The sequence below is a fragment of the Gobius niger genome (genome assembly GCF_951799975.1).
Source record: "Gobius niger genome assembly, chromosome: 15".
Lineage (NCBI taxonomy): Eukaryota > Metazoa > Chordata > Actinopteri > Gobiiformes > Gobiidae > Gobius > Gobius niger.
The window spans coordinates 28,746,282-28,759,278 of record NC_136866.1 but is presented as its reverse complement, the minus strand read 5'-3'; the positions used below and the strand labels follow the sequence as shown (position 1 = coordinate 28,759,278).

General features: G+C 42.8%; 1 protein-coding gene across 2 annotated transcripts in view; it reads left to right on the top strand.

Moving 5' to 3' along the window:
- The window catches only part of LOC306975253 (uridine-cytidine kinase-like 1), a 35,962-nt gene that overhangs the window by 13,721 nt on the left and 9,244 nt on the right, over positions 1 to 12,997 (top strand). Inside the window, exons 6-9 of one of the 2 annotated variants that reach the window (XM_079572747.1) lie at positions 5,397 to 5,586; positions 8,106 to 8,167; positions 10,620 to 10,639; positions 11,905 to 12,003. In XM_079572747.1, coding sequence (XP_079428873.1) covers positions 5,397 to 5,586; positions 8,106 to 8,167; positions 10,620 to 10,639; positions 11,905 to 12,003 — 371 coding nt within the window. Of the gene's footprint in view, positions 1 to 5,396; positions 5,587 to 8,105; positions 8,168 to 8,407; positions 8,425 to 10,619; positions 10,640 to 11,904; positions 12,004 to 12,997 lie in introns of both variants that reach the window. The other variant, XM_079572748.1, reaches the window with a different exon arrangement.

Here is a 12,997-nt window from a genome sequence, read left to right as displayed (position 1 = left end):
GCGACTCACAGGCACTTTTTCATTTTGGCCACCGCTGGTCTAAACTATAAACTGTTTCAGTTTTGAACTGTGCCACCAGGGGGCATAGGGCTGCTCTAGGCGCATTGAGTAATTAAGTAAGTAAGTGCTTTATTGTGGTTGTACAAGCCAACTATGAAATAGAGTTAAGGTGTCAGTCCTGAGCTGCTGCCACTGTGGGTCAACCGCATGACTTTGGAGGAAACTGTAGCACTCGGAAGAAACCTGTCTGTCTCTGTCTCCTCTGATCCTCTGAAACGGTGCACCACCTCCTGGGTGTGTCCCTGTTTCAGAGCGTGGTGTCCTGCACTGGTCAGCTCCTCCCTCCCCTCCGCTCCACAACAGTCTTTCACCATCTCCTCTTTGTTGCCCTTTTTTGTTTCCTGTAGCTCCTCTTGTGCCGCCTCCTCTGTGCTGCAGGTGTGGGGGCTCTTGGTGCCTCTTCAGTGTTTCAGAAGAAGAAATTTGTATGTCTCAAATGGGTTTAGCGGATAAGCTAGCACTTTGTTTACCTTTAAAAAGCTGCTTTCTTCAGGACCGCTTGGCTCGGTATAAATAAACATGTCTTGCCTCTGTTAAAAGACTTTAACAGAGGCAAGACTAGAGATCCACTGATCCAGGTTTTCTGCTTCCGATACCGATACTTCGGTTTAAATATCTACCCGATATACCCGATATTAACCTCTTAACTCCCGCCTGAACCGAGAGGATCTTTTTCCTCACGTCATACATTTTTTTTTCATCATTTTTTTTGTTGGGTATTAAACTCATTTTTGTAACTTTTTTGTCATTTTGTTGTCATTTTTTGTCCCATTTTTGTCATTTTTTCGTCAATTTTTCATCACATTTTTGTCATATTTTTTGTCACATTTTGTCACATTTTTGTCATTTTTTGTCACATTTTTGTCAATTTCTTGTGACATTTTTGCTACTCTTTCATACATTTTTCATCACTTTTTTGTCAATGTTTTCTCGCTTTTTTGTCACATTTCCATCATTGTTTTCGTCTCAGTTTTGTTGCTATTTTCACACCTTTTTTCCAGAAGCTTTTGGACTGGGGTAAAGCCAAACTGGAGAAAATGTGCTCGGTTCAGGTGGGAGTTAAGGGGTTAACCAATACTTTCAGTCTTTCTTTGAGTGAAAAAGTGAATGTTTCTCTTTTCTCCAATGTGAGATCGTAATTTTTCTTGCAAATGAAACGTTGCAGATCAATTATATCTATTGATGAACTAATGTAATGTTATTTTATTACTTCAGGTGATCCAATCATAGTTTCTGATTAGCTGATGTTCTATGTTAGCTATGTTAGCATCTAGTGGCCTAAGAAGTTGTGGGAGACTCATTTTAAAGCTCTGACTCAGCTCTTTCTTTATCACTTTCGGTTCTGGAAATGTCGGCTTTAGATCAGCCGATATCCTATATTTGACCTCTAGAAACGTGGCAAATAAATAAGAGTTCCCATTCTTTTCAAGGTCTATGAATGCACCACAGTCCCAGTGAACAGCATTATGGATCATTCAGACCAAACACAGGTCTGTTTTTGCTGAGAGAACAACATTGTAACGTAGTAAAAACTCTAAGAAGTAGATATAATATAATACGGCCTCTTTAGAATAATGAAATAAGGCCCTTTTACACAATTCTCCTCATATTTGTCCATCTTCATGTCCATGTTCTTTTCGTCTGGGCCTGTTTGAGTGTTTATTTGAAGCTCCGTGGCCTTTGTCTCTGCGTGAAGCTGCTGCCCATTGATAAGACCCGCCCCCCCCCAGAGACCAGCCCCTGTCCAGGCCTTTGTAAAGAGTGATTAATACGACGCTGGCCCAGGGGAAAACTGCACAAAAGAGACAAACACACAGAGGAGAGGGCGCTCATTTAGTGGAAATCAAGTCTTAAACGGCCGAGTAATAAGGCAATAATGATCAGGGGATTTGTCAAACGTCTCCTGTCAGGGGTAATTTATGAAGCCCAGTGTTTAATCCGGGTTTAGTCTCTGAAGTTCAGGTGGAAAAGGTCTTGGATGACGGTGTAATAACGGCGTAATGATTAGGATATTTGTCAAAGTCTTCCACCGGAGCTAATCTATGGAGCATCTTAATTAATATCGATTCAAGCCACCACTTTATGAGGAAAATAAGGTAATTTACGGCCAAGAACGCGCCCTTTTTACAGCCAAACAGTGCGAGGCTGAGAGGAGTAAACAAGACGGTCCCGGGTTTGATTCCAAGGGAAGCAGGGACTTTTAGTTTCAAAGTGACATCACAATATTATTGCGATATCAACACAAAACGTCCTATTTAAATGTAATCATAATTGTCAGCAGTTCATGAGGGCATAAACAAGGCTGAAATGGAACTAACTGAGGAAAGTCACGACTAAAACTGTACTTTTATACATTTTGTAGTTCCCTTGTGTTTTGTTTGTGGTTCACTGGTATCAAAATAATAAAGGTTGTGAAAGCAGGTTCCAAAAGTTTATTGTGTTGATGCTGTTGGTCCAAGGACGGCATTAAAGGGATTGGTTGTTTCAGCTCAAATAAATGAAACAAATTTAAAAGAAAGCACTCCAAGATGGCTGCCAAAACAATATAAAGCCGATATTTGTGTATTTTATCGTCTATTGACCGTTATCGTGCTGCTAAAAGGCCGATATCTCCGGAACCGAAAGTGATACTTCCCGTGTTTGTATTGGAAAGAGCTTCCCACAACTTCCTCAGCCTCAGGAGGAGCTGAGGAACATCACAGTGAAATGTGAAGTGAAAAATGAATATACACTGTGTACTAACTATTCTAGGAAAAATATTTTGTCCTCCTGGTGGGTAGGGATGGGCACCGTTAAACGGTACCTACTGGGAACCGACCGAAAAGCTCCGGTAGAATTCTTTCGGTGCCAGTTTTCGGTTCTTTTTCTCTCCAGACCCGCATTGAGTCTAAAAAAATGCACGTATGTGCAGATAATGAGCCGCTTCAGCACAAATGGAGCGAAGAAAAGCTACACCTTATAGCTCTAACTTACAGGCCTCTTCAGACTTCACAAGACGCCAGAACTGGAGCATGAACTGGCCTTAAAGCAAAGCTACAACGCACTAAACTTTTGTAACAGAGATGGCAGAGCCGCGGTCTGCATCAGGACTGAGCCAGGTCTAAACCAGGACTAACTCCGGTCAGAAAACCCAGAGCTAAACTAAACCAGTTTTAAACCAGGACTGAATAAGAAACTTTAGTTTTTAGGCAAATTGAAAAGCAAAACCAAGCAGTGACCACAAGAAAGACGTCTTTACCTTTAGCGACAGAAGGAGGCGGAGCTTACGTGTTGTTGGGCGGAGCTTACGTGCTGTTGTTTACACTTTACAGCGGCTGCAGAGACGGGAATATCCAAGATGGTTTATAGAAAAGTGAGCGCTCACTCTGTATTAGACATTGTTGGTCCAGTTTTGGTAAATGATCAGTGGCCGAGTGAGCGTTCACACCATGTGAGGATCTTTGACGTGTGGAGCTTTCGCTTCGTCAAAGTGCAGTGAGTTTAGAAAAGTTTAGCTGAAAGAAACCGTGTCCTGATGTGGATCTGACTCTGCAGCTCAGGAGGTAATAATGTCCTTTCTCTCTTTTATCTCTGCTTAAGTGGAAATTGTGCTCAAAACACGAAGTTAAAGTTAAAGTTTAAGAAAATAAATGGATGGGTTTTTAAGTACTCTAAGGATATTCTTAGCAGAAAACCTGTGCTCACATAAGTTTTCCAAGATTCTCTTTCTGTTCTTTGCCTCCTGTTTGTTGGCAGCTCTGACCTTTGCCTCCTCTCCATATTTCCCCCCTTCTCTCTCCGCTGTCAGTCCATAAATAACACTTTCCCACCATAACGTCTCAAACGCTGTTGAACCTGAAGCCGTTTCCGTCACCGGACATGTTTACAGGACAAAAATACGTCAAACGAAAACGGCGAGAAACAAAGAGTAAAAACGGATCAGGGCGTGAGTTAGCGCCGTAACTCGAAAGGCGAAAGGACCTAAAGTCAGCAAAAACCAGGAAAAATCGATGCGGGGGCGAGAGGGGCGAGAATACGAGACTTACGATAAAGCGGGAGAGATCGAAACGAACACGGGGAAAGTGTAATTCAGAAACACAACGAGGCATCGGCCGTAAATCTCTGAGTGGAAGGAAAATCACACGAGCAGCGAAACAGCAAGAGGTTAAAAATGAGCTGAAATATGAACAAAAAGTGAGGAGAGATTGTTTTACAAATAATACGAGGTTGAATAATGAAATTGCTCGACTCTTTTTGCACTCCATAACATCGTCAAATACATCAATGCACTGATATCGATACCAGTACTCATTAATGTGGTCCCGATACCAGAAGGGGTGCACCTTCACCTTTGAGGAGAGCGAAGAGCCACAGACAAGTGTGGAAATACAATCCTCCACATAGAACTGACTTTATGACCGACTACCCTCCCTAAACCAGAGTCTGTGCTGGACTTAATAAGTGCTTAACCTCTTACCACCCGCCTAAACCAAATGCATTATGTCCTCTTTGGCTATAGGCCTGTGTAGCACCGCATTTGAAAGCTTGTTGCTGTGTTGTGTCACCTTTTTTGTGTTTGTTTGGTTTTTTGGTCACTTTTGTTGAGTTTTTGTCACATTTTTGTTGAATTTTTGTCACATTTTTGTTGATTTTGTCTTTTTTTTTGTTGTATTTTTGTCACATTTTTGTTGATTTTATTTGTCATTTTTTTGTTAAATTTTTGTCACTTTTTTGTTGATTTTTTGTCACTTTTTTGTTGATTTTTTGTCAAATCTTTGTTGATTTTTTGTCACATCTTTGTTGATTTTTTTGTCATTTTTTTTGTTAAATTTTTGTCACTTTTTAGTTGAGTTTTTGTCACTTTCTTGTTGCGTTTACCTCCTTGTTTTCTTCTTTTTTGTGACTGTTTTGGTGCTTTTTTCCCCCAAGCAGCTTTTTGATTAGGGTAAAGCCAAACTGGAGAAAATGGGATCCGTTCAGGTGGGGGTTAATAGGTTAATGTTTTATCATTGTTATTATTATCACAGTTTCTGAAGACCAGCGGCTCTGGTCATTCTTACTGAGATATGTTCTTACCTGAGCTCAGACGAGTTGATGTGTACCTGTCTGGTCTTTGTGTGTTCGCTCAGTCACGCAAATGTTGTTAGCGTTTAGCTTCTCCCAGCACAGGTATACATGCCTTTCAGTCATGTGACTTTTGTTGGTACCAAAGTGGGCAAGGCACTTCACCCCCCTTGCCTCCAGTGTCTGATCTGTCTAGTTCCTTGACGTAAAGTGCTTTGAGTGCCTGATGAAGGTAGAAAAGCTCTATATAAATGTATTCAGTCTTTATCACATCCCTCCTGTTTCCTCTGCAGTTGTTGGACATGAAGGTGTTCGTGGACACGGACTCGGACATCCGGCTCATACGGCGGCTGAAGAGGGACATCTCTCAGCGCGGCAGGGACATCACCGGCATCATTAAGCAGTACAATAAGTTTGTGAAGCCGGCGTTCGAGCAGTACATCGAGCCCACGGTGCAGCTGGCCGACATCGTGGTGCCCAGAGGTGGGTCTGAAGTCACCGGTTTCTCACAGAAAGGCCACAAAAAATCGGTTTATTCCAATACATGCGTTTCAAATGACATCACACATAGTTCCGGCAGCCATTTTGAATACCGAAGTAGAATTATGCAGTACCATAACATGTAACAATATCTCGACTCAGGATGAAAATGAAAAACAACTGGTTGACAGTGGAATTTTTTACATACTCGTAATCATTGTTCATAAAGAAAACAGTTAAAGCACGGCCCCAGAGACACACATTTATATTATATAATCAGCAAATGTAGCAGCTCTGTCTGTGGAGCCACAGCAGGATTTACTGAAGATCTGCTTCACTCTGAAGACTAAATGAACACATCAAAGAGGCAACACAAAACCATTCTCTGTGATTTTTACAGTTTGTCATGTCAACAGAGTCTCAGTCTGGGTCAGTGTTTAAGTTGCTCAAGACGTTAGCATGCTACCGCTTGGCAACTGTCATCAATCAACTGTTAAAACACATGAACACTGAGGAAATACTAAAGTAACAGCTCAGCTCTGACCTGTGTTGTATGCGGTTGAGGTCTTTCTCTTTCTCAGCTGAGCTGTTGAAGCTAAATGCTACCTGGTAGCATGCTAACGTCTTGAGCAGCTTAAACACAAACTGGTTTCTTCACATAAACGTGTGTTTCCGGGGCCGTGTTTTAACTGTTTTCTTCTTCAGCAGTGATTACAAGTTCATAAAAATATAATTGTCAATCAGTCTTTCATTTCTTGAGTAGAGCTATTGTTACATGTTGTAGTACTGCATAATTCTAGTTCGGTATTCAAAATGGCCGCCATAACAACAAAAGTCACATGACTGAAAAGCATGTACACTGCTCACAAAAACTTAGGGCACACTCAAAAAACACATCCTAGATGTCAATCAATTCGATTTTTCGGATGAAAATCTTTATTCATAGTGTAGGGCAATGTGTTGAGAACAAAATAACATAAGAATGACAAATGGAAATCAAATTCTCAGCCCCTGGAGGTCTGGATCCAAAATTATAGTCAAAATCAAAGTGACAAATCAGGTCACTGGTTGATCCAAATTCTGTAGAAATTCCTCCAAACAAGTCTGTATCATCCTCAGTGGTGTGTGTGGCCTCCACGTGCCTAAATGCACTCCCTACAACGCCTGGGCAGCTCCTGATGAGACCACGGATGTCCTCCTGAGGGATCTCCTCCCAGACCTGGATTAGAGCATCAGTCAGCTCCTGGACAGTCTGTGGTGCGACGTGGCGTTGATGAATGGACCGAGACATGATGTCCCAGATGTGCTCTATTGGATTTAAGTCTGGGGAACGGGCAGGCCAGTCCAGAACATCAATACCTTCATCATGCAGGAACATCTGACACACTCTTGCCACATGTGGCCTGGCATTATCAGGCATCAGAAGGAACCCAGGGCCCACAGCACCAGCATATGGTCTTACAATAGGTCTGAGGATCTCATCCCGGTCCCCAATGCCAGTCAGGGAACCTCTGGCTAGCACATGGAGGGCTGTGCGGCCCTCCAATGAAATGCCTCCCCAGACCATCACTGACCCACCACCAAACCGGTCATGCTGGATGATGTTGCAGCAGCAGAACGTTCTCCAGGGCGTCTCCAGACTCTGTCACGTCTGTCACATGTGCTCAGGGTAAACCTGCTCTCATCCGTGAAGAGCACAGGGCACCATTGGCCAATCTGCCAATCGCTGTGTTCTCGGGCAAATGCCAATGGGCTGCACGGTGTTGGGCAGTAAGCACCGGCCCAACTTGTGGACGTCGGGCCCTCATACCTCCCTCATACCACCCTCATACCGCCCTCATGGAGTCTCTGACCGTTTGAGTACCAACATGCACATTTGTGGCCCTCTGGAGGTCATTTTGTAGGGCTCGGGCAGTGCTTCTCCTGTTTCTCCGTGCACAAATGAGCAGATAGCGGTCCTGCTGCTGGGTTGTTGACCTCGGTCGGCCCCCCCCAGGTCTCCTGGTGTACTGGCCTGTCTAGTGGTATCTCCTCCATGCTCTGGACACTGCACTGGGAGACACAGCAAACCTTCTTGCCACAGCACGAATGGATGTGCCATTTTGGATGAGCATCACTCCCTGAGCAGCTTCTGTGGGTTGTAGATGCTCCTCATGATGCCTCTAGTGGTGAGAACACTGGACAAATGCAAAAGTGTTCCAAAAATACGGTACAAAGGATGAAGACAGGGAAATGGTCTGTGGTCACCACCTGCAAAACCATTCCTCTTTTGGAGTGATCTTGCTAATTGCCTCTCATTTCCACCTGTTGTCTGTTTAATTTCCACAACACCAAGTGAAACTGATTCACAATAAGCGTGGCCTCCTAACTGGACAGTCTGATATCCCAGAAATTTGACTGACTTGGAGTTACATTGTGTTTTTTCTTTTTTGAGTGTGCCCTAAGTTTTTGTGAGCAGTGTATATATTTTTAGTGCTGGTTCAGCCGTGCTTCTCCTGTGATGAACCTTCTTCTGGTTTCAGGTGGAGATAACTTTGTGGCGTTAGATCTAATCGTCCAGCACGTCCACAGTCAGCTGGAAAAGGTGAGTCCGGTTCCGTCCCGTGTGTTTGTGACGCCCGTGTCGTTCTATCCATCCCTCCTGACGCCTGTGCCGGTCATCAGGGATTCATAGAACCGTAGTTACACGTGTGTTTTTGATGGATTGCGTCTCATCTGCTGCTCTGCCTGTTTCTGCCTGATGGTTTTGACCCTGCACTTGACCCTCCTCCTCCTGTTGTTGTGGCTGAATGTTCCCGAATGCCGCTGTCCGTGTCGTGCTCAGCGTGAGATCAATGTGAGGTACGACCCGCCTGCTCCTTTTCCTTTCACTTCCTTATTGTTTTATACAGTTTTTAAACCCTTGTGCGCTGGACTCACCCGGTCAAGTGCAAAGGGGCTTTCAATGGAAACTTGAGCTTGGAAATGTTGGGAATTTTCAAGGTTAAAAACTGTCAAAATGCTTAAATAAACCTAATATTTTTGCTTTTTTTTGTTGAATAAGCATTTGGTGAACTACTAGCAACCCATTAATTATGTTTTAGAACATAAAACATGCATTTGAGTGATGTCACACCCCAGACCTGTACAGGAAGTGTGAGGATCAAAACATAACAAACAGCAAAGTTTTATAATGATTTTTTTTTGTCGCACTGTGGCTGTCTAAAGCTATATATATACTAACCATATAATACTGGAACACAATTTACCAAATTCAATTCAAGGTTATTTATATTGCACATTTAAAAAACACTTCCTCCAGTCTATTTTTATCTGCCACAATCCCGTTCTCCCATCTTTCTCTGTCTGAACTATTTTTTTGGATGGCAGTGAAATTAAGTTCAGGACCCCTGTTCTAAACTTATATTCTCTCCCCTCGCTCACTCTCGCTCTTTCCCTACACAAGGTCAGAGCTCTTGGTCTGTGTTTTCTCTCTGCAGCCTCAGGCTGAGGTTCAGAGTCTGTATCTGAGCTGCAGGGGCGGAGCTGAGAGAAGAATCAAGGGCCTGCGCCCCCTGAAAGAAAACTGATCCATTACATTATACCGTAAATGCTCTAAGGCCAGGTCTCTGTCAGACGCCGGGTTCACGGCTGGCGGAGGCAAATTAAAGCCGGTCTCTAAAACAGGCCGGGGCTTTTATTAGAAACTATAGCAGTAGAAATATTCCCCATGTTAGGAATTTGTCTCATACTGGTGTAAATGAAAACTCTCGTGCAGGAAGTAAACAAACGGAACCCGGGCCGATGTTGACGCTGCGGAGGAGCTGATCCGAGCGAAACTTTGACACAGATTTAGCCACTTTTCAAACCTCCTGTGACGATATTTGGAAACAGGGCAAACAACAAAAGTTGTGTGACCCTCCAGGGTTTTAATAAAGTCTCCATCGCGTCTTCAAAGCACGTCCAGCTGCTCCGTGTGCAGGTCAGTCCCACGCCTCAAAATAACTCCTCCCATCAGCGCGAGCGTCTCGTCTTCTCTTGGGTCAGTCTCATGATCGATCACAAACACAAACGCTCCGTCTAAACTCGCCTTTTACACAAGAGAACGACAAATAATCCGGTCCACGGTAAAAACGAAACAGAAACCTGCAGTGACACTGATGTCAAAGCTCCGCTAACAGCAACGAAACACTTCCTGTTGTCCCGACAAAATAAAAGGCGTCAATGTTCCAGCCGCTGGGAGAGGGTTTGAAATGTTCATTAATAAATGAACCTAATATTTTAGGTGCAAATGGACACAAATGTCGTTTTTCTTCATTTTCCTGGTCGTCCATTTTGCTCAAACAGAAATAAAGGCCTGTCTCTAATTGTGGCCTGGTTCCAATAAAGGCCTGGTCCTAGATGCCCTTGAGTAAATAAAGGCCCCGGCCTGTATTAGAGCATTTACGGTATATAAAAAAAAACAGAAATTATTCTTTTCACAGCAGCTATTAATATTTAATATTTATTGCTTTAAATGCATCAAAATGCAGGAAAACGCATCTAAATTTAAAAGAAATCTCCCGGGGCAGGACCCCCGTACCCCCACTAGGGGGTGCTCACTCCCACAGTCCACTTGAAATCTGTGGGAAACACTGAGCATCGTTCACATTTCATTGAATTTGCAAAATGTAATACAATAGAGGTGAAGTTATATATCTGACCTCTAGTTATAGAGGTTCTGTCTGTAAAGAACCAACCTTCGGGTTTGTTAAATACCTGTTTATTCTCATCAACTCCCATGAATTCCCTTGGAAAATTTCCAATGTATAATAATTCCCCACAACAGTCTGGTTCTCTGCTCCTGAAAACACAGAGGACACTTTGTGGACGTGAAAAGTCGACTCAACCCTAACCTTTTTTTTAACCAAAGATTTCCTCCCGTGCGTTTCCACCAATTGGCAGCGTTCTCTAAACTTTGCAGACTTTCCTCAGAAGTGACGGCCTCAGACTCTCGGAGCCTCGGCCGGAGCTTCTCTAACTCTGTGTTTTTGTCTGTGTCTCCTCGGTCTGCTCAGATGAAGCAGCGCTGGGACATGTGAGCTGCCTCTGTTCTTACACATTCAGTCCCATATTATGCTTCATCAGGCTTCTGAAATACACAGTTTGGGCCATTTTTCTCGATACCAGTACTTTAACGATATTTGGTTTTCTTTTAAATTTGTATCATTCATTTGAGCTGAAACAACAGAGTCACTTCCTTTAATGCCGTCCCTGAACAAACAGCATCAAAACATCTTCTCTAAAGATATATTTTTCAGTATTTTCTATACCAGTAGTACCTGATTTCTTTTTAAATTATTTTCGATCTAATACTAGTATCGTTTAATGCAGACCTGGGCAAAATACGAGAAGATTCAGTAGTTCATTCATAAGTATGTCAAAAAGAAAAGTAAGTCTCCAGCCCATTCCTGTGCAGAGTTATGATTTTTTTTTTTTAAAGAAATTACCAGAATGCTCACTCCAACCACTAGGGGGCAGCTTAAATAAAAATAAAAGGAAAGAATTCCTCAGGTGTCCAGCTGAGGGCACTGCTATAGAGCATCGCTTCATTTCCAACAAACTCTGTTCGAAGGAAGCGTTTTTTCAGTGCGATGGTGGACGTTAATGAGGATAAGAAGTTGAATAACCTAAATAATGATGCACAAACATGCTTGATGTGGCTCAATATTTACAGAGAACAGTAATCCTTCTAAATAATGGTGGGTGTCAGCTATTCAAAATACAATACAATACAATATATCTGAGTTATAAGCTCTGAGTTACCGTCTAAGCTCAGGTAAGAACATCTCAGTGTGTAAAAACCTGGCCTGTTCCTTTAAGGGGCTTACAGTAAATCCACATCCTCATCTGATCTGCTTTCACACAGGAATAATGATGTATATTTACTCCTTTAGTCCAGTCAGAATCAGCCATAATCCACACGCTGATTATATCACATCTACAGTGGTATTAAAATTATACTACGCTCCGTTTCTAAAGGAAATAATAGCGGAGTAAATGTGTTTTATGTATTTTTTTTAACCTTTTATTTAACGAGGGAAGTCCCACTGAGGTTAGAATCTCTTTTTCAGGGGAGTCCTGGCCTCAGAGGAGAACCTATTGTACATGTTTTAGTGGTAGAGGAAACCGGAGTAACTGGAGGAAACCTACAGACAGACTCCACACAGAAAGGCCAGGTGGGAATGGAACCCGGGACCGTGGCGGAGTGCCGAGCATAATATGGGACCTTGATTATAAATGATGTTCGGTGAGACCCGTCCGGTTTCTGGGTTCTTCAGCTAAACTGTGGCGTCTCCTCAGATCGGCGCTGGCCTCGGCTCATCAGGGGCAGCCGCTCCCCCTCACGCTCAGCGTCCTGGGCTGCACTCCTCAGGTGCTGGGCATGCACACCATCATCAGGTCTGTACACAGAGGGGCTGCTCATGTGGGGACATTTGGGATGAAACTGTTCCTGAAAGTCGCCCGTTGTGTCCAATTGTCATTTGAATATAGACATTTCTGCTTTTTTTAATGTTTGATGATTCAGTGCCAACGATCCAGACCGTTTTTCCTGATATTTGTAGCACCACAGCGTGTTCTGTGTCATAGTTATGGACACAGGCTGTGGCTGGTCTGAAAGCTGAGACTCTAAGCTCTCTGTAGGTGAAAACAGTTTAATTCTACGACATCTGAGCTAAACAGAGGCTGTGGATAAGTTTGAGAGGAACGAAGTGATCGTTTCAGTGGGTAGAATTGTCTGTAAAAGAGGTCAGGTGCTCGTCAGGATCCAAACGTAAGTACAGGCAAAAAAGGAATAAATTCTCTCTCCTGCACTGCAAAAAGTACCCGCCTAAAAACAAGGAAATAATCTTAAAATAAGACAGTTTGTCTTGTTTTAAGCAAAAATTCTGCCAATGGGGTCAGCATTTTTTTCTTGCTAAGAATTCTTATTTGTAGAATATTTTTCTTATCAAAAAACAAGAAAGAAACACTAAATTTAAGCAAAGAAATAGCTAGAATTATCAAAATGTCCTCAGAAAATGGAATAATTTAAGGAAAACATTCTTATTTAGTGAAAAATGTGGGGGTTTTTCACTTAAATGTTGCTTGATTTAAGCAAAAAATTCTAAATTACACACATTTTTGAGCAAAATGTTCTTAATAAATACTAATATTTAAGGAAAATATTGCCCTCTCCCGGGGACCCGTCTCCATGATGTGGAGCCAGGCTGGTGGTCAGAATCACCTGCTGGAGGATTCACCTATTGTACATGTTTTTAGTGGTAGGGGAAACGTACGTAGACACGGGGAGAACATGCTCCACACAGAAAGGCCCCGTCTTGGTGGGAATCAAACCCAGGACCTTCGAGCTGTGAAGCTGAGGCTCTAACCACTTTAAAGAATGGAATGTATT